Consider the following 25,150-nt stretch of genomic DNA (forward strand, 5'->3'; position numbering starts at 1 on the left):
TGCTTCATCTTTACTTTTTTCACAGGTGAAATACAAACCATCCCCACCAAATCCTTCCCCCTTAGACACCTTTGCCTCCAGCAAGACTTCAGTGCATTCATTTAACTCTTCGCCAGCATTATGTATTGTGGGGGTCTGAAGATTCAACAGGAGTTGTGTGAAGGCTCCTGTAGATCTAGATGTAAGCTCAGAGGGCAGGCACTTCCACGTGAGAAAACTGGCCCTCATACCTGACCGCACAGAAACTACTCTGAGATCCCAGTAACCAAGCTCTTTGGCAGTTCTGCCACGCCACAGCTTTTTGCTTCAGATTAACACCTATTACAGTGTGAGAAACGCTTGCACTAAACAGAGGAAGGACTATTTTTGCTGTTCCACTGGTAACAAGTTCCACCTACAGCCCGGTTTTTCCATTAGCAGTAAATAAGCGGCCTGGTCACCAGAAGGAAGCATTATGGCTGACTATGCATCTGGTCACTCAGACTGGCAGTAAACTGCAAAACTGTTTTTTAGCAGCTGAAGTCACTGACTCCTAGAGACATGTTTGAGTCCTGGGTAAGTCAAAAGCTTCAGGTCTCCCGTGCCAGCTTGTGCACCCTCTTACTGAGCCCTGCATATTCTCCGTGACAGAGGCGCAAGCTCCCCGCTCTTACAGCTGGCCTGGGCAGCCGGTTCAGGTGATGAAGCACTCAGTTCTTAACAGGCTTAACAACCCCATTACTCACATCTTCCCTTGAGCTCTGGCTGTTACATACCCATCAGTGGGGTCCTCAAATATCTTCTGAAGCCCTGAGGAGAGACTGCCACTGACGTTTGGACTAGAGCTGTGCTCAGTGAAACGCCTCAGCTGCTGCTGTATCGGTGTAGGGTTGGTCATTGATTTGGTGATATCGGCAAGAATACGAGGAAGAGGTCCCAGTTTTGCCACGGTCGCCTGTAGGAAGGAATTTTCACCCTAATTGGACAACAAGCACCGCGACATCCGCCAGTTTTTTTGATAACGATGCACAGAGGCGGAGGGGTGGAGGTGGAAGGAAGGAGGGTGGGTGGTTGTGTGCGGGTGTGCCAGGACCGTAATGCAGTGTTACGGAGCAGCGTAACCACGGCGACGAGATGGATGGAGGAGACGAAACGGGGTGCAGCAGACATTGAGGAAAGAAAAGGAAATAGAAAAGAAATTAGGATTGACCCCCAAAAATAAAAATCATGCTCAATAAAACAAAACTATTGCCATTCCAATGTAAAACTATCATGCAAAGCAAACTAAGTCCAGGGTGGGTGAGGTCAAAGTGAAAACTATGGTATCTACTCATTAAAGGGCATTCAAAGACTACAGATTCAGCTAGTGGGGGGAAACTTTCCAGGCAAAGGGTGTCATGTGGTAAAGGAAATGCATGCCAACAGACAAGGGGATGCGGCATTCAGGGGGATCATGAGAGAATTGCAAGGGTTGAGGGAGATGGGGAAAGGGAAGGTTTTCATTTCATAAGCCTTTCGCTTTTGGCATCCTACTCCGATACCATCTTCCGTAGCACCCTGTTATCAAAACCTAAGGTGTTCTTCTCTACTTAAAAGTGAAAAATAACTGCATGAAAACATCAATGATCCCAACATTATCACATCAGCCCGGGACTAAATGTGTAGCTGCTTGTTCAGTTACGTGTTAGCTCAGTGTTGGCTGGGCCTAGGGTAAGAGCAGCTGACCTTCCAGCAAGGAAGGCTGCTTGTTCAGGCTCTTTATCTTTCTCCCCTCTTTGGGTCACTGCTGGTTATATCATCTACAGGGCATCTTCAGCCTTTTGAGACTGCAGGAAGAAGGTGAAAGTGCTAGAGGTTTATAATAAAATAAAACTCTGCTACAAAGATAATGTTCTTTTCAAAGATATCCTTATTTTTTCTGTAAGCAGGTATTCAGTCAGTTTGGCTCCAGAGAAAGGTCTCTTAACAGACGCTTTCGTACAGCACTTCTTCTGTGTCTATTAAAATCTCTGAGGTGACTTCTGTCATCATTTCCCAATCGTTACCTACAGTAAAACAGTATTGCAAGGTACCTTTACCCCTTAATTCTCTTTTTAGCAAACCACTATACCAGCTCCCAAGGGCCTGTTAGGATAGATCCATGCGTCTAACCTACAGAAAGGGCAAAGCAGATCTGCTCTGACAGTTTATCCAGGTCTGGCTCCTCCCTTTCCTCGCTGCCCAAGACATTCACGACTGTTGCATTCAGAGAGCAGCTCACAGTAACTAACACCAAGTCCAATGATCCATTTGCAGTTCTAAAGACTGGAGTTGGGTTTCTCTTGACCTAATGCCTGACCAGCTGGAGGGAGATGGCAGGGTTCCCTGCACTGGTGGGTTTATCCCAATTTGTAGAAATGCAGATTCCGGTCTTTTGAGTGCTCACTTTGCCTGTTTTCCTGAGGCTGTTGAACCATCTTTATAGCTGACCTTGCTGCCTGCGACATTTTGAATGTACGCTGTGTGCATGTGTGAGGGAAACGGAAAAACAAGATCATAAATTGTTATCAAACTAAGATTATCTAAGATTAATATATATTGCCTTTTTGAGTCAAGGACATTTCACTTTACTCTGATGCAACAAGCTCAGTTTTTTGTTTTCTATTTTAAATAACGTACTGTGAGAAAACAGATACCCAACAAATAACTATTTTGGCAAACCTTAATGCAATAAAAATATTAAGAGTGCATCGCAATTCACCTCACCTCTCCAGTTTCGAAAGAAAGAATAATATAAATGGAATATGGACAAAATAATGCACCTCTAAAAGTTGAAATATGGAACAGCTCCAAGAACTTGCAACAAAAATTAATGACTCACAGCTCAGCCCTTCTGGGTCTTATCAACTACCTTTGCTATCAAGGTTTTAATGATTTTGGATCCTGCAAAGCTACATAGCTAAGGAAAAGCAAACTACTGCCTTTTCTCCTTCTATAGCTAAATGGAAGCAATGCTTATGTTGGCATGTCTACTGCGATCAGCAGAACAGAATCTGGACAATGCATATGACCCCAGCACAATACACAGCAGAAAGCATTTTGATTTTGTTGCAGGATAAAACTGAGAGAGGATCCAGGTTTTCACACTTAATACTGAAAACTAATCCAAAGACTACAGAAATGAGAACATCTCAGCAGGTTTTGGATCAGGTCTTTAATGAGAACAGTTCTGCCTGGCCAACACATTACTCGATCAGAGCTGGGCAGGGTAGGGCCTGGTGTGCAGCAAAGCACCTCCATTAGCATCAAAAAGGGCACTGCAACATTTTCATTTTCTGTCCAAACACCCTCCCTTTTTTTGCAGCTCACTTATGAGAAAGGACAGGCTGCTCAGGGAATTCCAGGTCTACTTTTAAGCGCTGCTCTCTCCACCATTTAACACCCAGCCTTACTTAAGGCTCTGCAAAGTGTTTGCACTACTGCTGAAGCCCAACCACTTCACATGCCCTGCTTTAGGCCCTGATCTGAAATCACGGAAAGAACAACTATCAAACATTCCTCTCAAAAGCTGTTGAATAAGTTCTCCCCAAAGCAAGCTTCAGCTGCTCCCTTGATGTCTCCTAGTGTTTACTGTTGCTACGATACAATCACCAGATTCGCCCCCCCGGGCCTCCAGCCTACTTTACCTTATCGAGTTGGGACACAACCTCCCATAAGAGGGAATGCAAAACTGAGAGCTCTCTGCCCAGGTCGATGTAGCCCTCAAATCCAGGCATGTTTGAGATGGTATCTGGATTAGAGATCTCCACGAGAAAACGCTTCATTCCTCCCCACTCATGTTCCAAAAAGTCATTCATGAAGGCCATATACTCTTCCTTATTACCAAACCTGCAAGAAAGAGGAGGGGGGGGAAACCCAGTCAATAACCTCCAAATAAAATTCAGAGTACAAGTGCTTCCAGACAATTACTTAAATGCTTAACTTTAGACCTGCGTTTCTGAAGATTTGATCTGGGAGGGGAAAAAAAAAAAAAAAAAAAAGGATAATTTAAGAGATTCACTGCTTTCTTGGACTTATTTAAATACTAGTAATTCACTGTATTTATTACGATCAAGGGCTCAACACATCTCTCCCCCCTCCCTCCCACAGACACCCTTTCTCTTCTCCCTATGCCCTTTGTATCATTCAGCTGGGAATTTTGCAGGAAGAAAGGAGGAAAATCATGATCCTTGGTGGGAACAGGCGTTTTTTCTTTTGAAATAGCATACACACTGACATGCTAATGCATGGCTCTTCTTGGTTTTATACTGTGTCCCCTTTACTGAATTCAACACAGCCTAAATCTGCATGTGAAAAGGAGAATTTATCTAGCTCAGCGCTGAGGTGTCTCAAGGGGAACAGCGTTCACATGTAAGTGAGAAGTTTCCTCCTTTTCTAAAGCTGATTTCAGTTTGACAGAGAATCAGCTGCCTGCAAACATGACTACCAAGCAGGGCTCTCTTTGCTCCATAGTAACCTGCAGTGACTTGCACCCCTAGAGGCACAGATTTCAGTTTTATTGCCACCACCTACTTAGCAAAATTGGCGAGATTCTGAATGACTTTAGCAATAAGTGTGAGTGTGCGAGATGTCCGGTCATCGGGATACTCCTGCATGAGGCTAAAGAGGCTGGGGGACATGATAGCGGGGCACAGGAAGCGGAGGAAGAGGGAGGCACTGATCAGGCGTTCACTGATGTCCTGCTTGCCCCTGCTCAGGCACTGCTGCTTCCAAGATGCAAACACCTCCTTCAGCTCACGAGGGAACACACTGAAAAACAATAAACCAGGAAATAAAATCGCACAGGCAATGAGATGCAACAAGTTGAACTGGTGACCAATCACATGGAATAATTATCTGTGAGAAAACATCATCGGCTCTTTCCCCCCCCCCCCCCCCCTTTTCTCTCCCTAGGCTAGGAAATGTCATTAGGCATCTATTCTTAGATCCCCATTTAATCTGGTGATACTTAAGTAGTCTTTAAAGCATCCCTTGTTCATGTATGTTAAGTGAAGCCATTTTCAGACACGCTGATTTGCAAGCTAAGAACTACTTATCCATCGCTACCCTGGAGCAAACAGGGTGTTAGAATATTAAAAACAAACTGAACCAAGCTGAAATAATCTCCATAAGTGAAATTTTTATTTGCTTGTTAAGCTCTCTCGGTATTTTGCGTGCGCTTCATCCTGAAGCAGAAAGGCCATTCTTCTTTCACTACTACTCAGAAACAGAGATTAATAGAAATCTCTCTGCCAATGTTTCCTCACTGTGATTTCCTGTTCAATTCTACAGATCTGAAGGGTCTGAAAGTTTTCTATACACGTCAAAACTTTCAGCTTTTTATTCCAAGTTCAAGCTATGCTGTTATCTTCTCACTTTATTCCCTCTTCATTCAGTCACAGCTCAGTATGTGTTCCCTTGGCAGAGTATTTCAGCAGATGCTCCTGTCAGGTATGGTGTGTGGGACTGGAACCCCTCAATCTGGGCACAAGTTCCACCTGCAATATGGTGTCACATGTAGGAAGGTAGTGAGGAAAGGAAACTAAGGCAGTCTCAGAAGATGGATGGGTCTGTGCTATTTCCCTGTACAACTGCTGTTTTCTCATCTTCAGAGGAGGAATAGGCACCCTCTAAGTCAGTGACCTAATGGGGGAAGAAGGGGAGGGGAGATGCCTCACCAGTAAGAATTGATAATCTTGCAGAAGGCCAGCTCACAACACATTTTCAGGTTGCTCTGATGATCTGTTAATTCACTGGATGAACATTTGCTGGGATCCACTTCACAGTTTTCATCTGACTCATACAAAGCCTTGATAAACTCCCCTGGACAAAGGGAAGAGGACGACAAACCAGGGTAGTTACATGAAAAGCCTGCTCGACACACCTTTAAATCCTGCTTATGCCTTTCCGTGGCAACTGCCTCTTCTGCTCCCTGGGTCTGCAATACAGCCTCCAGACACCAGATGTTGGGGACACGACTCCTCCCAGCTCTTTCAGAACAGAGCACTTGCCATACCGGATCAGACGGCTGGTGCTCTGATGCTTCAGCCTCCTGTGCCCTTGCTGCCCCCAAATACAGGTGCAATAACAGCATGGCTTGGCTTATAAACCCTGCAGACACTTCACTTATAGCCTAGAGAACAAGATTTGACTTTGTATTCAAATTGTATTATCAACTATAAAATTATCCACAGTCTTAGAAATGAAGCTGTGCTATTTGTCTTCATAATTTCCCCAGGAAATGCACTTGACAATGCTGTTTATTTTTATTATTTCTAAATTTACCATTTTTTTAAATTTTAAAAGTGTCACCTTGCTCTGGAATAAGACTAATACCCGAGTGCTAGCTAGAGACTGCTAATTTTCTCAGCCTCTTTTATCAACACCTTACACCATTTTTGTAGCCTGCATCTTTCAAAATCCTTTGCATTTCTGTCATCCTTCTCTTACGGCATCACAACAGAAACTGGACACATACAAAACCAGATGAAGTTTCCTTTGTTTGCCATACTGGAATGGACTACTTACTAGTTTTCCTCCTATATATGCTAGTACACCAAGTGATTTTTTTAAACTGTTGTTGTTCACTAGGCAAAACTCTTTATTCATTCATTTAATGATTCAATGTCTTTTAAGTTCATCTCCTCAGATCATCTTGCTGGCGCTGAGCTAAGGCCACATGGCTTGTTTGTGCAAAAGGGTTTTGTTTTTTTTGTCTTTGCTTTCCTAAAAACCCTGCAACACCTCCCAACCCCCCTCCCCGAATCTCAAGTCAGCAGTGTTCTTGCAAGCAAAGCAGGCAGCACATTTTCTTAAGCTTTTTTTTTTTGTTGTTGGGGTCCAAAATATTTCTTCTGAGGGCACCTAGATCACTTATTTGCAAAACTCTCAGCATCGCTTCTGTTGAGCCAATTCTGTTTTAACTGTTGTTTACTGGATAATATTTTTTTTCCCTTAAGCACATTTGAAACTTACTCTTTGTTGTCCACAAGACCCTGCATTAATCATATATTAAGATGCTCTTACAGATGTATTAAATAGCTAACACCAAGCATAATGTTGTTAATCCTTTCAAAGAACATGCCATCTGAGCAAAATCACATTTAAAACTTGCCAAAGAATTAGATGGGTATATTGTCATGAGCAACCTTGCCCTGAGCTACAGACAAGCTGGATGACCTTAGGGGGATCTTCCATTTCTCATGTCTGTGACTTACAATCTTATCATTCAGCACCAATGCTCTAAATGATGCATTAGAAGTCATTAATTTTACAATATTTTTATGTAATTACTGCACATTAAGGGGCTTGCAGTCAGATGTAATATACTGGTCCCACAGCTGATTGTTCAGTCTGCTGAAAAGCATAGCACAAAGTAATATGCTGCTCATTTCTCCATACCCAGCGAGAGCCTAGGACTGTGACTTATGCTCAGTGGTTCCACCCATGAGAATAAGACAACCAGAACAGGCTCATTACACTTAAGAAATGGCCAGAATGCATATAATCACAGACCTGACTATACTGACCCTTGGAGCACTACTTTAGCCAACTGTCTCCTTGATGACTTGCCAGTGTCTGGGATTGCTGAGGACAAGCAAGACTGCTGGGAAAACAAGCTGCCCTTTTTTTTTTTTTTTTTTCCTTCTTCTTCCTGGTGAAAGGATGTGGTGTGAGACTTGGGTTTGGCCTGATCTTGTTTCTCTTGTATCAATTTCCAAAGCTTTCTTCATCCAAGAAACAACAGGGGGATGGGGTGGCTCATTGTGCAATCTTGGGTAAGAAGGATTGTGTGAAGTTGGTAAAAGCTAACTGTAGCGAGGCTGTGAGTTTCTTCAGAAGAGAGCATGGACATTTTAGTCCTCCTTATTGCAATATTAGTTGCATGGACAATAATTTCCAAGGTAGTGGCTTATGACTAGAGTAGAACCTTTTGGTGAAGAGGGGACAATAATACAGTTATCAGAATCCACCCTGGCCTGTAACCATGGACGTGAAGACCCTGCCAGGGGAATGGAGTCGGACATCACAGGTTGGCCAGGCAGTTTTAATGAGGCAGTGAATAAAGAGCACTTTGGATAAACACAGGCAGGAGGCTCCCCAGACAACCTGCATCTTGCTCTCCTGCCCTGCGCTGCTCAGTAGCCCTGCAGCCCCACTCCCTCTGGCCATGTTTGTCTAAGGATTTTTGTTGGGGCAAGGTGCCAGTTTAAAAGGTTAACACAAATGTTTACGAATTAATTGCTCCGTGGCAAAGGTAAGGGCTGAGCAAGTCCAAGGGTCACTCTGGAACATGCCAGCATTACCAACAGCTGCAGCTGAAGCATCTGGAAATGAGTTTTCTTGTACTACCTGCATTCAATCCCAGCACTAAGGTGGGATTCTCACACTTAACAATTGTTAACAGCACAGCTAACATTTGCTGTTAACTACAACAGCAAGTGAAAGAGACTGACTGGAGATGCCCCAGCAATATGTACTGAGATGAGACCTTGGGTTGTCAACCAGATACCCCTGAGTATATCTAACCCCCTAGGTGGTAGCACTTTGGCTTAAAATGATTGCAGGAGCTTCTTTAACATAAAAGGAGATTAGTGAAATACATGCTTTGCATGCACCCTTTCTGAAATCTCCACCTAATTGTATCGCACATGATACCACATTCACTCCTGACACCACAGCACAAGGTACTGGTCTCAATTTCCTCTGTTAAACTTTGTGTCAAACCCTGCTTTTTAAGCCTGTTCGTACATCAGATGGATCACCATTGCCCACAAATCAATTGCAGTATCATACCTCTTCATCACAACTAGAGACGCAAAAGGTTACCCAGAGAAACATAATGTGGTGATAACAAACTTTAAGAGGGACACAGCTATATCAAATCAAGTTTGCCTTTCCTTGGGTGCTACTCCTGCAGGCACCAAAGAGCATCCTCCTCTGTGTGGAGGAAGGGCATCAAGAGTAAGACAGCATATATTTTGCTATCTGGATACCAGACACTTGGGCCCAGTGCTGAGGCAGTTCCTTCCCGTCCCACGTTCCTGGGTACACAAGGCTTCAGTCACGTTGCAGACAGTTCAGGGTTAGCCCTTGCAATGCAAACAGGTGACAGACAGGCACTTTCTTACCTAGTGCATCGTGAAGATACTTCTGCCCTACCAACTTCAGGTATTCCTCAATAGCTTTGGTAGCAAGTGTGTTCTCCCTGAAGATCAAGACATCATGCTCCCCACAACGATCTACCTCAGACATCACCAAATCCGTCAAGAAGTCCTGAAGAAAAAGGTCAAATGGCAAGAGGTTATTTTAACCAGACTCAGTCATGCCAGGCTAACTGCAGAAGCCAAGAAGGAAGGATAAACAGAGGAGCCAGAGGATTACCGGAATAATTGCCCAGCTTGGGACGAGAGGTGCAGATGCTACATGTAGTATGGGCCAAGGAAATAGCTAGGGCTCCTCTTGGGTTTATCATATTAATAAAATGTTATAGATCACAAACTATAAAGGGAGAAGCAGAAGTCTCTAAAAGAAAACCTTTACAGCCAAGCTTGTGTTTCGGTTTAGAACCTGAACAGAAACCCTTACCAGTTTGTTTATCAGTGGGCTTGTCTGCTGAAAGAAACAGTGGTATTTATCCTTTAATACTGAATTTAATACTGATTATTACATAAAAACTTGGATTTAAAAATCCAAGATGGAAGCTAGGCACAAGTTCTTACAGCTTGGTGAAATTTAAATAAGAAGAATGGCTTATATCATTTAAATTCACAAACCAAAAGTGGTTCAGGATTTGGGAAAAAAGTTAACATACTTGCTGTGGATCTAAATGGTTTAACTTGAACTGTATTCAAATGCCAATGCAGGAACTATCAGCAAGTCTCGATACAGTGAATAAGGGTCTAATTCTACAGTAATACTTATTTCCTGAAGTGATAACTTTATGTGAGTCAAGGACACTCAGCATTTCACAAGAAATACTCAGTATTTCGCAAGATCCAGTTTCAGCCACTGTAAAGTTCTCCAGGAGAGGAAGCAATTTTTTTTTTTTTTTTTTTTTTTAACTGTTCCAAAAAAAAGAACCCCCAAAACCAAAACACCACCCTGAATTAGGGCTGAGTGATAACTGTGACTTGCTGGTTCTGCTGCAAACAGCAACATCCTCCAAACAGTTCAAAGAGTGCTGTAGTAAGGTTTCATAACCTCATTAACTATAGAAGCCACAATGCACTGCTAGCATGAGTGTAAAATACGCTGAACAAATTATATATGATAAATATAGATAAAAAATACATTTAGTACTCTTGGTTTTCAATCCATTATTGCTGTTTCTCTTCTGCAAAATCTGAGAGAATTATTTTCACCTGGCACAAACTGGGAACATCCACCTGCATCACCACCAATGTAGTGCGACCTGGAAACGTACCCTCTGCAGCTTTAGGTTATGACAGCCTAAGCTGCTCAATGCTTCCAGTAAACAGAGGTTCAAATGTTCAGGCACTAGGAAGGCAAAGTTATAACACTAATTTATCTACCTGTTGCAGCCAGCACGGCAGGAATCCAGAGCCTGCTTTCCAACAGGATTTCAACACAACCCTACAGGAGCTATCCCAGCTACCAGATTCTCTTGATCAGACAAACAACTTGGTAACAGAGCACCAGCCTTTCAGAGACGTACATCAAGGGCAGAACAGCAGAGTGTAGCATATGATTATGCAAACATAAAAGTTAAATTAGGCTGTCCCTTGGATGTTGCTTATGGCCATCCTTCCACATCTCCAGCCCTCTAACTTGTGTTTGGTTGCACTTAACTTGCTCTAGCTGGCATTACTGGAAGAAGCTGGCTACAGCTTGGTACTACTCACACACACACTTGGCAGGCAGCATCCAGATAAATCAATGCTTGTTAATGCTTCTCAGAATTTCCCGAGACCTACAGGATATTCTCCCACAATCTGTCTGAAGAAACCGAGGCTCACTCCAATTGCTGCCTCACAGAGAACCACCAGTGTGCACCCAGAAGTCCTAATAACATCCTTGGGGCAGGTGGGATCACCATTAACCGAGCATAGATTCTCCAAATGGTTGTTCAAATGCTGACCAAATCAATGTTAGCATTAATTAGCTGACTTAGCACTGAATCAACAACGGCACCCTGCTACTCATTGGATCAGAGACTTATTTATACAAGTAATTCTCTGGTTTACTAACCACTTGCTTTCTTATTTCTTACTCTATATCATGATTTTAGAAATACAGAAAAGGTTCCTGAACACTCAAGTGCAGGCCCTAACTTTTCAGAATAACATGAATTTATACAGTCCTCCCACTTATACTTTGGACACAGCACCATTAATCTTTGTATCAACTCTTAATCATTGTTGCCTGTCTACAATGCCTTCCTGGTAGACACAATTGCCCAAGTCTTTTCAAATACTTTTGAGACCCTTTTCTCTGCCTTACCCCATCAGGCACCTTCTTCTGTTGCTTATAGTCATGCAGGCCCAGGCTTCCTACTTTCTAGCTGAAAAGATATCACCTATGAGCAGCGAGAGGGAGTCGTTTTGACAGGAGCCGCCTGTTCTTACCTTAGCTCTCCCAGTGCTCTGAAGAATGTGCACCAAAGCACAAGCCATCTCCTCCTTATTCCTCACGCTGATCACAGGTTCCAGCACAGAGCACAGCATAGTGTAGTTGCTGGTAACAAACTCCGCAAATTCTTTGTATTGCTCCATGGGCAAGATGGTGATGGTCTGATAGCGGGACTTTATCCGAATGGAAGGTCCCCCTGATTTCCCTTTGTTGGGCGTAGGTGTGCTGACTGGGTACCATTTTTCCACAAATTGGCGACCAGTTACACTGGCCATGGGAATGTTGACCAGGCCTACGTAATTGTTCTTGTCCTTTTTCTTCTTCTTCTCCACATCCTTGTAGATGTGAACTGTGATGCTGTGAAGAGGTGGGAGACCATAGAACTCAAAGTGCTCTCCCCAGAAAATGTTGTCCGCTTTTGTTTTGCTGGTGGTGCGGGCAAAGAGAGTGTCATCAAGGCACAGCTCACAGAAGTATTTCTTCTTGGGGGCCAGGTCCTTTGCCTCAATGATCCAGAGACGGAGCACATTTTCAGCTCGACGGCAGTTGTCCTGTGCAGAAGAAAGAGCTCAGCTTTGATTCAGAATCCCTAAAAATTGAACGTTTTCTCTTCTAAAGCAGCAGCAAAGGGCTGCCTTTTGTGTCCAAGGCAGGGACAGAATCAGAATTCAGAATCAGATTCTCTGATCATCAGAACCTCTAGAAAATCAGACATCTTCCAAAGCAGAGGCAAAGGGCTGTCTTTCGTATGTCAAAGGTGGGGACTAGAACATTTTTCTTCTCAAAAAGCTGTATTTGAAATGGTTTAGAAAACAAACACTCTGCACAGGAGCCCCTCAAAAGCGGCTAGACTGGCATGGCACACTGCGTTGTTTACTCTTGTGAATAACTCCAAGAGCACTGTTAGCCTGTCCCTCGAAGGTGGTATGCCAACTATGGAGGCGACTTATCAAATATTTCCAGCTGATCAATAACTTGACCCCCCCTTCTGACTCTGTCTCAAACTCCTTTTGTGTTTTTTTGGTTTTGTTTTTGTTTGTTTGTTTGTTTTTTGTGTTCCCCCCCCCAATTGTGGCCCCACAGTAAAACATGAAACGTATGAAGCCATGTCCCATCCTGCTGAGGTTCATTGTATCAGAAATCCAGTCTGAAACATCATAAGCAGGCACTGGGGCAGGGATCAGGAAGCAGGCCGACGTGTATTTATTCATTAAAGGTTTGACCTACTGCACTCACTGGAATTGTACACAGCAGCTTTTGATACACTGATAAGCGGACTTCTCCCCAGAATAAATTAATTGCGCATGCATCTGCGGGAAGCCCTGGTACACTGGACTAAAATCCAATCATACCACCTCCATTCCCCCAGTAATCTTATTTCCACAGTTTCTATTACCTTATTCGGCTGCACTGTTCTGCGTAGGTTTTCCATCCACTTGTCCCTCTCTGCTGCAGAGGAACAGCTGAAGCATTTACTGCCGCTGGAGTAGGTTACCTGGAACATATAAATGACAGGCTGAGTTCAGACAAGCCTAGGAGACATGTAAGAGGCTGCAAAAAGCAAGGAAAAAGATAAGCAATGCTTGAGCAACAAAGTAAATTTGAAAAAGGCAGGAAAACAATGTGAGAGCCTAGAAGGAAGAGAGGTTAAAAGGCCCACAAAATGTAGAGAGAAAAAAAAGTCCGTTCAAATTAATATAAAACTAAGGAAACACATGAGGAGCTCCAGAGGCTTTCTTAAAGACTTTTAAACAAGGCTTTAATCAACCAGTTAATTTATTTTTCTTAAACACTTGTTAATTGATCCATCGCTATTAAATGCTTGCAGCTTTCCCTGTTAAGTCCCAGAGGCAGATGATTTGGTTACTAACAGCGTAAAGACAGACAGAACTAACAATGTATTAATATAAGGCAAAACACACTGGAAATGGTTTCTTCAGTAAATACAAAATATTTCCAAGGGTCCATATATACAGCAACAGTCTAAATCAAACCAAAGGAGTTGTGCTCTAATCCAGCCATATACAACTCTGCTTTCACGCAGGAGGGAACCACCTTGGTTTCTTTCACTTTTACGTGGCCTGACAAGCTTCATTTACTCTTTCCATTCATTTGTGCACACAATTAAAAAGCAGTTTGAGGCAAGAGCCTCAGAGCTAAGTTGCTGCCAGTTTTTTCACTCAACTCCCCAAACCTAAGCAAGCTGGAAAGTGCTTCCAACCAGAAGAATGAGACTGACGCGAACAGGAACAGTTCCTGGATACATCCCGAGGGAGAAGGGCCTGATACGCTGGTTTTCTGCCTGAGCAGTTTTCCAGGTTGTAAACAGATCTTTGTTCCAGAAGTTTAGACACATCTGACTAATCCTGCTGAAGACAGACTGTCACCCACCCCTGCCACAACAGATTACGATGGACTTAAGATGCATCCAAATAGCACACACGAATACGCTGTTGGTCCTGCAAGGTAAGGACTGTGCTCACACAGTCAGCCTGCGTCTGAAGCAAAGCTGGGAGCCACGCGGTGCTGTGCTGCAGCCTGTGCTGAAACAGCAGGAGGATCTTTGCATCCCGCTCCATGGTGCAATGGACACGTCCACAATTACTGAAGCTTCTCCTTTAGCAACGGGCAAACGGGCTGAGTGAATGGAAGGGGGCCCTGACTGGAAATCACATTTCTCAGTTGCAGCATATTTTCTAAATTTAATTTTAGATGAATTTGGAGAGGATGAATACACAGCTTATGAACAATAGTATGTTTCAGCCATAAATTTGCATGCAAACTACAAATGCTTAGATATTTATCAAATTAAAGAGATTTTTCAATTAGAAGACGTGGTAATTGAAAAAGATTTCTCTTCACTGAGTGATTGATGCCATTAGCCTCAAGGACTTCAAAATCTCATGCTGGTTAGACAGCCCCCACCCAAACCTCAGGATAGCAGTGGCTGCTGATCTGTTCTCCAATTACAAAGTCACAGAACAGCGTACTGCAAGGGTTCAGACAGCATATAATCGGCTGCGTGTTTGGAGAGCGTTCTTTACCTCAAAGCAGAAGTCTTGTCCAAGGATACTGCTGTGAAGTGGTTTGACAAAGACTTTTTCTTCTGACCCAAGATCCAGGGCCTCCACAGCGCTGCCTGGGCTCAGTAAAGACTCATGGGAACGGGACTCCTTCAGTTTTGGCAATCCACGTGATCTGCAGGAGAAGAAGTGGGAAAGGAAACATTATTTTTCTCACTATTACCAAAAGAGTTGGCAAGATCCCAGAGAAAGCTGCAACTTGTTGGTGTTTATTCAGAACAACTTCTATAATTAGTCTGTAGGCATTATGAAAATAACATGAGGCCAGTAATCCCAGACTCCTAAAGAAATATCCACCTACACAAGCCCAGGAAGCCCATTGTGCTGAGCCATCAGTGAAAGAACAGTAAACCAAAAAGTTCAGAACTTAACTGCCGAAATTTAAAGAAACCCCACAGATAGGTTTGGATGTATTACTGAAAATACTTACTACTATCTTGATTACTAGATAAATGTTGTGTATTAACAGCAAAAAGCACACCAATCTCTCAATCTCTAAACCAATGCAGAATGATAGCTACTCTCATTAGAGCAGATGATCCCCCCGCAATACACTTGATTTTTCTTAACATGCAAAGCCTTTACACTAAAGCCAAATATGCAAATTATTTCCTAGTTCACAATGCTCAAGCCAGTTACCTACATTTAAATTTTGCATTTTTTTCTTTAGCTGCTTCTTCCAGTTTTAACAGTTTCCCATTTTTTTGATACCTCCATTCTCTTTTAACTTCCCCTCACTGACACATACCGCTTGTCTTTTTCAGTTGACTGGCCTATAAATCCCTGAGCTCTACCAGAGCTGGCATATCCGAAATCCATAGCACCTTTTTATCAAGGCAGTCTTCTCTTTGCCCCACCAGTTCCCGAATACTTCTCAAAGACATATCCCTCCACTATGCTGTAGCTTTTTGCAACCAACAGCAACGTTATAAAATGTGCTCTAACACTTTCTGTATTCTCCCAATTCAATTTAATGCAACATTCGTACATAGTAGGGAGTTCTGCTGCCAAACAGCACTGTAAAATGTGCTCAATTTATAGGTGACAATGGCTTTACCTGCGCATCTTCTAACTCCAAACTGACACCTGGACTACAAGCTTCTGCAATAAAGTCATATGATACTTTAGGCACAACTAGCATTTCTGCTTCAAAAGGTAAACACTATATGCACACACACCTTAAGTTTTCCTCTAGCTGGAACTCAGTCAAAGCTTTCATAGATGCCCAACAAGGAGGAAGAGCACAGAGTCCCCGCTTAGCAGAAAAGGAGCTGTTTACCTGGCAGGTCTAGATTTTGTTAAGATATTGAAGCTCGTGCTGGTCGCTATGCCTGTTCAGTGATCCATGAATATGGCTGCACATCCAGCACGTGTGACTAAGCACAAACAATGGATGTGAAAACAGAAAGGCATCAGTTGTCTATACATTACTCAGAGAAAAGCAATGCTCTGAAATGATGCCTTCTCACCTGTGTTTATCCTCACAGTAGTTCCTCTTGTATTCAATTCCCAGTATCAAGGCACAGTATCAAATGGAAAATGTTTAAAGAATGTATTTATGGAGGAGTGAAAAGCACAGCTACCTCTAACAGCTTCCTTAATTTTGAAAAATAAGTATAGTTTTTTTATATGCTTCCCTCATATATCTTATACAAAAAAATCCTCATATTTTGTAACCTTAGCAAAATCAAATTCCTCCTACCCTTGAGCAATCCTATGGGGGAACAGAAAGGAAAAAAAAAATAAACAAACATTTGGCAAAGGCGTCTTCAGTACTGCTAAGGCTGCTCAACAAAACTTGGGTATCACAAAGGATACATGTAAAGCAACAAGCAGAGTTCATCTGACTGCTCTTTTGTACAAAATGAAATCCTGAAGGTATTCTAGTAGATTCATGTACGATAAGATTTATTAAACAGTAAGGGAGAACTTTGTTCCCATTTAATATATTGAATGACCTAAGCGCAGGCAGCAAAAACCTTTCATCAGAGGGATATTACAAAGACAGAGATTTCAAATGCAAAACAGCAGCATTGGTACAAATGCGTTGGCTGCGCTGTGCATGCTTTGTTATAACAGGTTACAGCAGCAGCTGTACCAACGCAAACCTAAAACCTCAGCCATGTATAATTGAACACTTGCTGCAGTTAAGGTAGGGCAAGTCTAAAATAAACACACCACAATACACCACTTTAATATCATCTCTGCAAAATCCTCTCTAATTTCTCCTCTCAAGAAAGCACTGCTGAGGTCATTTGGCTTCTGTCCCCATCCCAAACTCTCAGCAATTCCAGTCCTAACAAAGTACTTTGGTGCATGATGCAGGGGAGCTGGCTGAGAGCCTACAGCCAACTCCCGCCTTAGCTCCTTGTCAGCGAAGGAAAGCATGGAGTGGTCATGAAGAGGGGGAAAAGAAGGGAAAGAAAAATAATTACCAAATAAAGGAGAAAGAAAAAGAGATTTTACAAATGCCAGTTAAGCGGAGGCTGCACTTGGAGTAAGACAAATCAAGCACACCTACATGAAACAATTGTACAGCCACTTAGCAGTGCATCCCCAAATCATAGCGGTGCCACATGTCACAGCCCTTCCTTTCAAACTTCGTTCTCTGGGCTACATCTCAGACAGTAAGTCCTGCCGGGAGAGGAAGAAAGGCACAAAAATCCAGGAGGGGTTCTTCCTCAAGCCTTAGGTTACAAATTTCAGACGAGCATCATGCCAGGCAGATACGCTGGGGCAAGAAGAAAAGTCACAGCCGCACTGGTAAAGAAATCTCTCTCCTCGTCGGCTGTGCTCCCACCCGGCCCCACGGGTGACAGGAGGATGCTCCCGGGGGCGTGTTGCCATGGCACGGCCTCCTGTAAGGAGATCAGGAGGGGCCGGCAGCCGGGAGAGGCAGCAGGCGCGGGGCGGCCGCTCCGCAGAGGTGGCAAAGGTGACCTTTCCAGAAAGAAAGAAGCCTCTCCTCTTCCTCTCCTGCAACGAGTTTAGTGAGACCAGGACAGCTAAAGACAGTGGGAGAGCGTGAGGCACCTTCCACGAATGCCTCCGAACAGCCTTTGGGGAGAGGGCGAGGGCAAAGGCAGGTACACGCAGCAACTGTAGTCCATGCCTCCACATCCCATCTCGCAAGTTAAATCTTCTGGTAGCATCTATTCTGCTTCATGGCTCTTCTAACTAGTCTGCTTTGAATGTTTTGTTTTGTTGCAGATCAGGTGGAGCATGGTTAGTTTTGTTGGGGCAGAGGAACGTCTATCTGCTCGAGCAATCCCTTGAAGTTACCATATTTAAAACAGCTCAGTAAACTCATTAAGTGGCTTAGAATTAGCACTTTATCTTCCATAAACACCACAGCAATGTTGTAAAGTTGTTGGTTAGATGCAACCACATGCATTTACAAACAAAAGTACATGCATTTGTAAGCACCATGGTATATATTTCATCTATCGATAGATCTGCAAAGCAAATCATTGACTTGTGCCTAAATCAGCAGCATCCCAATCAATGTAGGCAATAATAATACAGAAATAATAGTTCTCTGCTGCTTTAAAGCCTCATCTGATATTCTGAAGCTGTAAAGTAACAATGAAAGAAAATTGCTTTCTGGCTTCCCTTTTGCACAGATGCCACTAACTTACTTCCCCATGTCCAGCAAAGGGGCTGGAGTAACAGGGTCTTTCCTGTATCAGGTAGGAAGCTACTGGTAAAAGGAGGATTGCTTAGAGTCTCTGTTAAGAGAGAGGTAATCCCAGAGAACAGATTACTGTAAACAGGAAGATCGCACAAGCAAAAGGTGGGGGAAGGGTTGTTTGTACAGATCTGTTTCTGTTAAACAGCCCCATTAACAACACAAATCCTGTTTTAAATTACAATTAACCTCCGATGATCAACTTTTTTTCTGCTGCTCTATCTGCTACTGCACGCAACAAAAAGATTGCAAAGGAACAACATAACCAGTTCAGAGCAAATAGTTATCAACAGCACCAAATAATTCTTACACAGGTATTCTCCATAATTTCTTTCCAATAGGAAAAGCAGGTGGAGGAGGAGCAGGTCAGGAACATTTTAAACTTCTCACCTCTTTTCACATGCTTTGGAGTACTGGTCTTCAGAGCTGTGTAATTGCCTTCTAAATCAGAGCCCAGCCAATGCCCCAAACCACTGACCTGGCAGCAGCATGCGACTGCTACTGAAAAAGATCTCTTCAACAACACCATCTTGCTGGCCCAGCCCCAAGCTGACCCTCTCTCCTGGCACACCATAATTCAGTAATTTTCCACTACAGGAAGATCTCAGTTGTAAGCCGGGAACTAGAAACCTCTGGCTTTCAGTGGCTGCCCGTGGCACACAGCAGCCTATTAGTCGACTTATATTATATTCTACTGTCTATAGGGCATGTAGAATAAAGGGTTAAAATCCTAATTGCTCTGGCTATGAAGCTCTCCTGCTGATTTTGACCTATTTAAAAGCCAACCTACAAAGCACAAAAGACCTTCAATTACTGAGCTTACCAAGGAGAGCACTAGATTGCTTGGAAAACAAGCCGGTGGACATCAATAATCCAAAAGACAAAAAATAAATGTATAGAAATGAAGTACCAAGGAACAGAATCCCATAATCTGTTTCCATTACCAAACTGGTGTGAAGGCAAAGAATTCTGAAAAGAGTTTTTTGTTCAGCCCAAGTACCCGGCTAAAGCCACGTCTCCACTGGTCTTACTCGAAATGGTACATCTGCATGCTTCAAATAATTCCAGCACAATACCTGTGCGTTTAGAGACACTCCCCGAGATCAGAAAGTTGAATTCAATACTTAGCCACTCGCAAAGTCACAGGAGAGAGCTTGGACTGTAATGCAGTGAACTTTCTGCTCAGCGCTGCTATTCGAAATCCCAGCCCTGCTGAACTGGACCCTAACGTTGGCAACATCATCTGCAATACAGGTGCGCTCTACCAGTGCTGCAGCATCAGGTTTCCCCGTCCAAGTGTTCATTTTGTAGGCACCACACCCCGCTTCGGTTTCCAACTACCAATTAGCAGAACATCCTATTACTTGGTCAACAATTCTACAAGTCTAACCAGTTTCATTATTAGTATTTTTTTTAAAATCAGAAACTTAGGGAAACTTATTTAGATGCAAGTTCTACTCAGCTGCAATTAAACGCTGCCTTTTTCTGAGCGTATTGCTTTAGCCTTCCATTGAGATTCTGGTCTTTTCTTGCAAGGTCCTACCCAAAGCCTCGTGGTTTGAATCCTGCATTTGCAAATCCCTTCCCTGACTGTCTGCTTTCCCTACAGATCACAGCTTGTCTAACAGACACCTCAGACGGTGCAGCTGAACAGGCTGCTGAATTTCACAGTGGTAGCGTTTTCCTTACTCTAACTGTGGTCTCTGCTATTAACGTTTCAAATTCTTTTGTTTTGCTGGACCAGAGATGCTTAACCAATTCAGTTTCATTTTACTGCTAAGCGATTTATAGGTGAATGCTATGTAGAGGAGCCTGGGCTTGCAGAAAAGCATCAGCCATTAAGAAGTATGTTTTTATAAAGGGGTCAAGTGAGCCTGCAGACGGGACGGAGCAGTCTAGCCCAAAGGTGAAGGTTTGTGACAATAGGCTTAACATTGAGATCTCGTTCAATTTTCACTGAAAAACAAAACAGCTGCATGAAGATCGAAAAAAATGTTTGAAAGAAATATGCTCACCAGACCAGGAGTGAGACACCTCTCCGGAAACAAACCACTCCTCCCCTTTCCCCATACTCCAGTATGCAGATAGAAACAGACAGGCTGAATGAATACGAGCTCTGAGTGAGTCAAGCCTTAATAACGCATTGTGTAACACAGATTTTTATCCTTACGTCTAAATCAGGATAAAAATCACCCACCTTTTTTTGAAAACCGTGATTAAATTAGAATGAATGAATACGAAAAACACTGCAAGATCTGCTTCTATTATTTATATGCTCTATGCTAGTTTCATACTGCAAAGAAACCAGGAGGGAGGAGCGAGAACTTACCGAAAGTAGAAAAAGCTGTCGTTTGAGCAGCGATACCGTTTCACCATGAACCCCAGAGCCATGGCTACCCGCTTCCCTGCAACCTGCCGGAGCCCATTCTGAGCAAGCAGACAACGGATCCTGCGCTCGACTACGACTATCTGATAATGCCATAAAATGACTTTTAGTAAAGCAGGAGGATTCCCACGTGGCAGTAAATCCCAACAGGGCAAAACCCTCCCAGCTGTCTGCAGAGCTTTATTGCAGTCGCTGAGACCATATGCAGCCAGTCTCAACCGTCTTCGCTCCCTCACCATAAACAAAACTGAGGCGAGCACTGTTGATCCACTTGGAAATACTCTCAAATTCCTGGCCGCAAACTGAAAATATTAATTTGGTCTCTCCTTTCAAATGTTGTTTTCCTTAAGTCTTTTCTCATGCTTTTTTACATGTTTTATCTATTACTGACACTGAGAAAATGTTAGAGACAAATGTGTGGGTTGAAGTGCTCAAAGAATGCAGTGGGAAACAGGCTAGAAAAGCTGTGAAAGATGATACGGTAACATGGTGCCAGATAGCCTCATGGCGAGAGCTGTTGATAACCTGGTGAGATGCCGTACTGGCCACATGTCTGAAGAGCTTCATTCACATCTGGCGTGGGTCACAACCAAGCAGACTCTAAGCGTTCTTAACGTGAGTGCCTTGTGAAGACAAACCATGAGTTTTCAAGTAAAACAGACTGCCCAGCAAACAACCTGAACCTGGAATAACAGAAGTGGTACGGACTGAGAGGTTGTGGATTCATACAGGACGCCTGGATGCTGACCCACGGTGGGCTGGTTTCTGGAGGGGCACTGCAGCTCTCTCCTCTCCCCATCCACTAACCCAGTCACACTGAAACGAAGTTTAAAAGCCAGAAAAAGTAGGTTGGCCAATTGCTTTCTGCTGAAACAGAAAATCTGATTACGAAAAAAATCTGCAACTTATCTCCATCACTCCTTCCTACAGCATTCCTGAATCCTTTCTATTTTAAATCAGCTCTGAACAGACAGCATCCATCCTCTGTCACCATCTGGAATGCCATGCAGTGTTACAGTATCCCAAATTTCGACGTGTACCAGGATAGCTGATCTTCCTTACTCCAGACTTTTATAGGTATTTATCTATAAACATCTCCTGTTTCTTAACAGGACCCAAACACCTCAAAAGCATGAGAAAAGCAACATGACAGCAGCCTCTATTTCCTTCTAATCCTTGCAGGGTTTTAATTTATAAAGCCATATGATACTTTCTTTGAAGGCAGGGCTCTTGTATTTGTCAGAGCAAGAAAAGGTAGATGCTATCAGTCAGCCTGGCCCTGAAAACCTGTATAACACCATGACATCACCCAGCATCACCTACTTAAAATGGGAAAGGGCTGACTCACCGGGGTAGGACAGGAAAGTTTTTACTGCAACAGATTGAGACTTATACAGAAAGCAGGGAGAGCAGAAGGTGAGAGAATGGCAATTCCCTCCCATGAATTAAGAGTCAGCTGCTATGTGTTATCTTCTTTCACACAGAAACAGTTGTCTCTGATTTGTCCCATTGGAAAAATCCCAAACAACAGCATAATTCTAAACACAAATGAATGTTTTTAGCCTCCTCTTTCCTCCAGCCCATCTCCTCCCAGTATACTAATCTGTTCCTCATCTTCAGTGCTTCATTCCCACATGGCTTCCAAGTTGTTTTTCCTGCTTTTCTACCCACCAATTGCATTTTTCAGGCACCCTTAGATACAGAGTGAAACATATGGGAGGGAAGGGAGAAATTATTGGCAAGTTTCACTTTACAGTGGAACTGAATTTCCTTTATGGTTTTCTTTATAAAACACCATTAGAAAATAATGTCTCTAACCATAAACTTTCAAAGTTGGTATATTCAATTGGTGCACTGTCTGATAAGACCGCAAATGCAAAGAGAACTCCATTAAACCTTCAACCTTTCCAACGGAAGGTAACTACAAGGTTGAGCAGTGCTGTTAGGTTCTTTTTGGAAAGAAGGCGTATCGGCAATTTGTGACCCTCACCTACAGCACACATCTTCAACCAGCTTGAGGTGAGGCTCATGCTTTTGAACAGCAATACTCATTTGTGCAAAGATTTATCTCCAAATAAACTTCAGCTCAGCTTACTTTCCACATAGCTTGGCTATATGATCTCCCTTGCCTCCAAACTGTGCCCTCTGTTCACTTAAGCATACATACCTCTGAAAGGAGGAAGATCACATGGACTAGTTATCAAAAATGCTATCTTCCATTAGTAGCAAGCGACCGTATCAAGTCACAAACCCCCCCAAACACTGTCCCATCTCCTGCCCTACAGATGCAAGATGCATTGCTATAAGGCTAGTGTAGCAGGCCAAAGAAGGAGGGTGACCAGATCAAAAGTAAAGAGCAACCACCGGCTTGTCCCTGTCTAACATCCTGCACATCATTGGCTTGCCAGGGCTCTGTCCCCCAAACATCTACATGGACTCTGCCCCTGGAACTTCTCAGTTCATTTGCTCCTGGACCCTCCTTTTTAAATCCATTCCAAGGAGACTTGGACTGACAGAATAGATTGGTTATGCTTAATGCCATCACCGCATGCATTGGATTTTATGCTTTGCAAGCAACCAGAGAAAATCCACGTTTCATTCAGGCCTAGTTGACAATTCATGCCCACACTGGCAGGGAGTAGAGGGGGATCTGGTTTTAAAGAGAAGGCGGCTTTGCTGTGTGTAATATCGTGTCTTAAACCAAAGTTGTAGGGATTAATTATAGCTAAATTTATTGGCTTTCCCAGAACAACAGCATTACCTTTACACTGCACAAGGAAGTATCATCAGTCCACATTGACCATGAGTACCAAGTTAAGGAAAGACAAATACATTATTTATGGCAAAGAGATCTTTGCGTTACAAAACTTACAAAGATGGTTACAAACAACAGTAAAAATAACAGGTACTTTATCACATGGTGGCATTATTTAACATGCTTATGCTCACCGAGTTGCTTTTTATAGCCATGTTGCAACTCCCTGAAAATAGGGATTCATAAAAAAACTTGACTCAAAACAGACTGGGTGGACATTACTATGACTATAGGAGCAACATCATCCACATCGTTAGTCATATTTGGTAAGCGGCAGTCTTTTCTGTAACTCCTGAAGTTAACAAGACCTCTAACATCCAAAGCCTTGCTATCTCCCTGATTTTATGATGCTGCTTTTCAGATGGAGAAGATAGCATCATTGATTGAAGCAGCACAGCATGACAGATACAACTAATGAATTCAACTCAGCTAAAGGAGAAGGGAAAATGCACTAAACAATGGAAAATCACAGAAGCCTGCCGTGGCCTTAAGTACAGGGCAACATATTTTTCACTCGGTCTAGTTCTCCTGCTGGGCTACAGTGGAATGTAACACAGAGTAATGTTTAATGACAACAACCAAGAGACTTTACAAATAGCTAGGAAAAAACGCATGTATGAGCTTTTGCTTGCCTCACCTACAATCTGCTCCCAGCCTGAATTGCCAGCCAGAAACTAAACAAGCAAGAATATACCAAATGGAGCACTAAGATGGTCAGAAGTTACTGAGTTTTCCAGTGTTCTGAAAAACAGACCGTCTGTTCATTGTAGTAACGCTGCAGTAACTATACAATCGACTTATATTGGCAAGGATTCTTAATGTGCCTGAACTGCACTGTACATCTCTGTGCTTTGCCAGTGCTAGCTCAACTGATCTGCTTGCGCCAGCATAATCCTTCATATTGGCCACTGCACCGATCTGAAGGTAAGTATTGCATGCATCAAGGCAAGTTTCTCTAAAGCTGATCAATCCAATGGTTTTGTATCATGAAATTTAAAGTCTGCAGCTTATTTGAAACAGGTGCAGAAAAAGGTATTTGAGTCCATGTACTTATCCTGAACTTTTCATCAGCTGTTAAGAGCAGCAAAAGTTTTCAGCCCTGTGTCAGCAGTAGACCGTATACCAAATAACTTCTAACATACTAGAGTCAGCCCAAACCCCACCCATCTGCCATTTTAACAATCCCCTTCTTTGCTCTCATTCTGTGAGTGCATATGCATGCTCCACGTAGATTTTGCGAAGTGCCTCTGGATGAGGAGAGATTGATTTGGGAGTTGCATCAAACCTTACCTGTCATCAGCATTGCGGAGAGATGGGAGACGGAAACTTGTGTTCCTGTCCAGCTTTGACTGACTCTTTGTCCTCTTGATGGACCCTTTCAGACGTTTACTGAAGAAGCCCTAAAATGAGAAGTTGCAGAAGTGAAACAAGGAAACTCATGCCAGTAATAAAGCAATCAATGCACTGTCAGTGAGTCCAAACTCAGCAATGATTCCTGCTGCCGACGATTACAGAACGTGCTGTATTGGGATTCCTCTGAGCAGGAAGAAAGGCAGGGCTAGATTGTCAATGACAGTTCCAGTATCCGA

General features: G+C 43.1%; 1 protein-coding gene across 1 annotated transcript in view; it reads right to left on the reverse strand.

Annotated features, from left to right (window-relative positions):
• RASAL2 (RAS protein activator like 2) overlaps nt 1-25,150 on the reverse strand; it is a gene marked incomplete at its 5' end in the record, with an annotated part of 188,534 nt that overhangs the window by 17,418 nt on the left and 145,966 nt on the right. The window contains 9 exons of the mRNA XM_082311672.1: nt 756-955; nt 3,645-3,846; nt 4,531-4,767; nt 5,676-5,820; nt 9,129-9,273; nt 11,586-12,140; nt 12,986-13,084; nt 14,634-14,787; nt 24,852-24,961. Of these exons, the coding sequence (XP_082167798.1) occupies nt 756-955; nt 3,645-3,846; nt 4,531-4,767; nt 5,676-5,820; nt 9,129-9,273; nt 11,586-12,140; nt 12,986-13,084; nt 14,634-14,787; nt 24,852-24,961 (1,847 nt within the window). The remainder of the gene's footprint in view (nt 1-755; nt 956-3,644; nt 3,847-4,530; nt 4,768-5,675; nt 5,821-9,128; nt 9,274-11,585; nt 12,141-12,985; nt 13,085-14,633; nt 14,788-24,851; nt 24,962-25,150) is intronic.

The sequence above is a fragment of the Platalea leucorodia genome (genome assembly GCF_965183815.1).
Source record: "Platalea leucorodia genome assembly, chromosome: 5".
Taxonomy (NCBI): Eukaryota; Metazoa; Chordata; class Aves; order Pelecaniformes; family Threskiornithidae; genus Platalea; species Platalea leucorodia.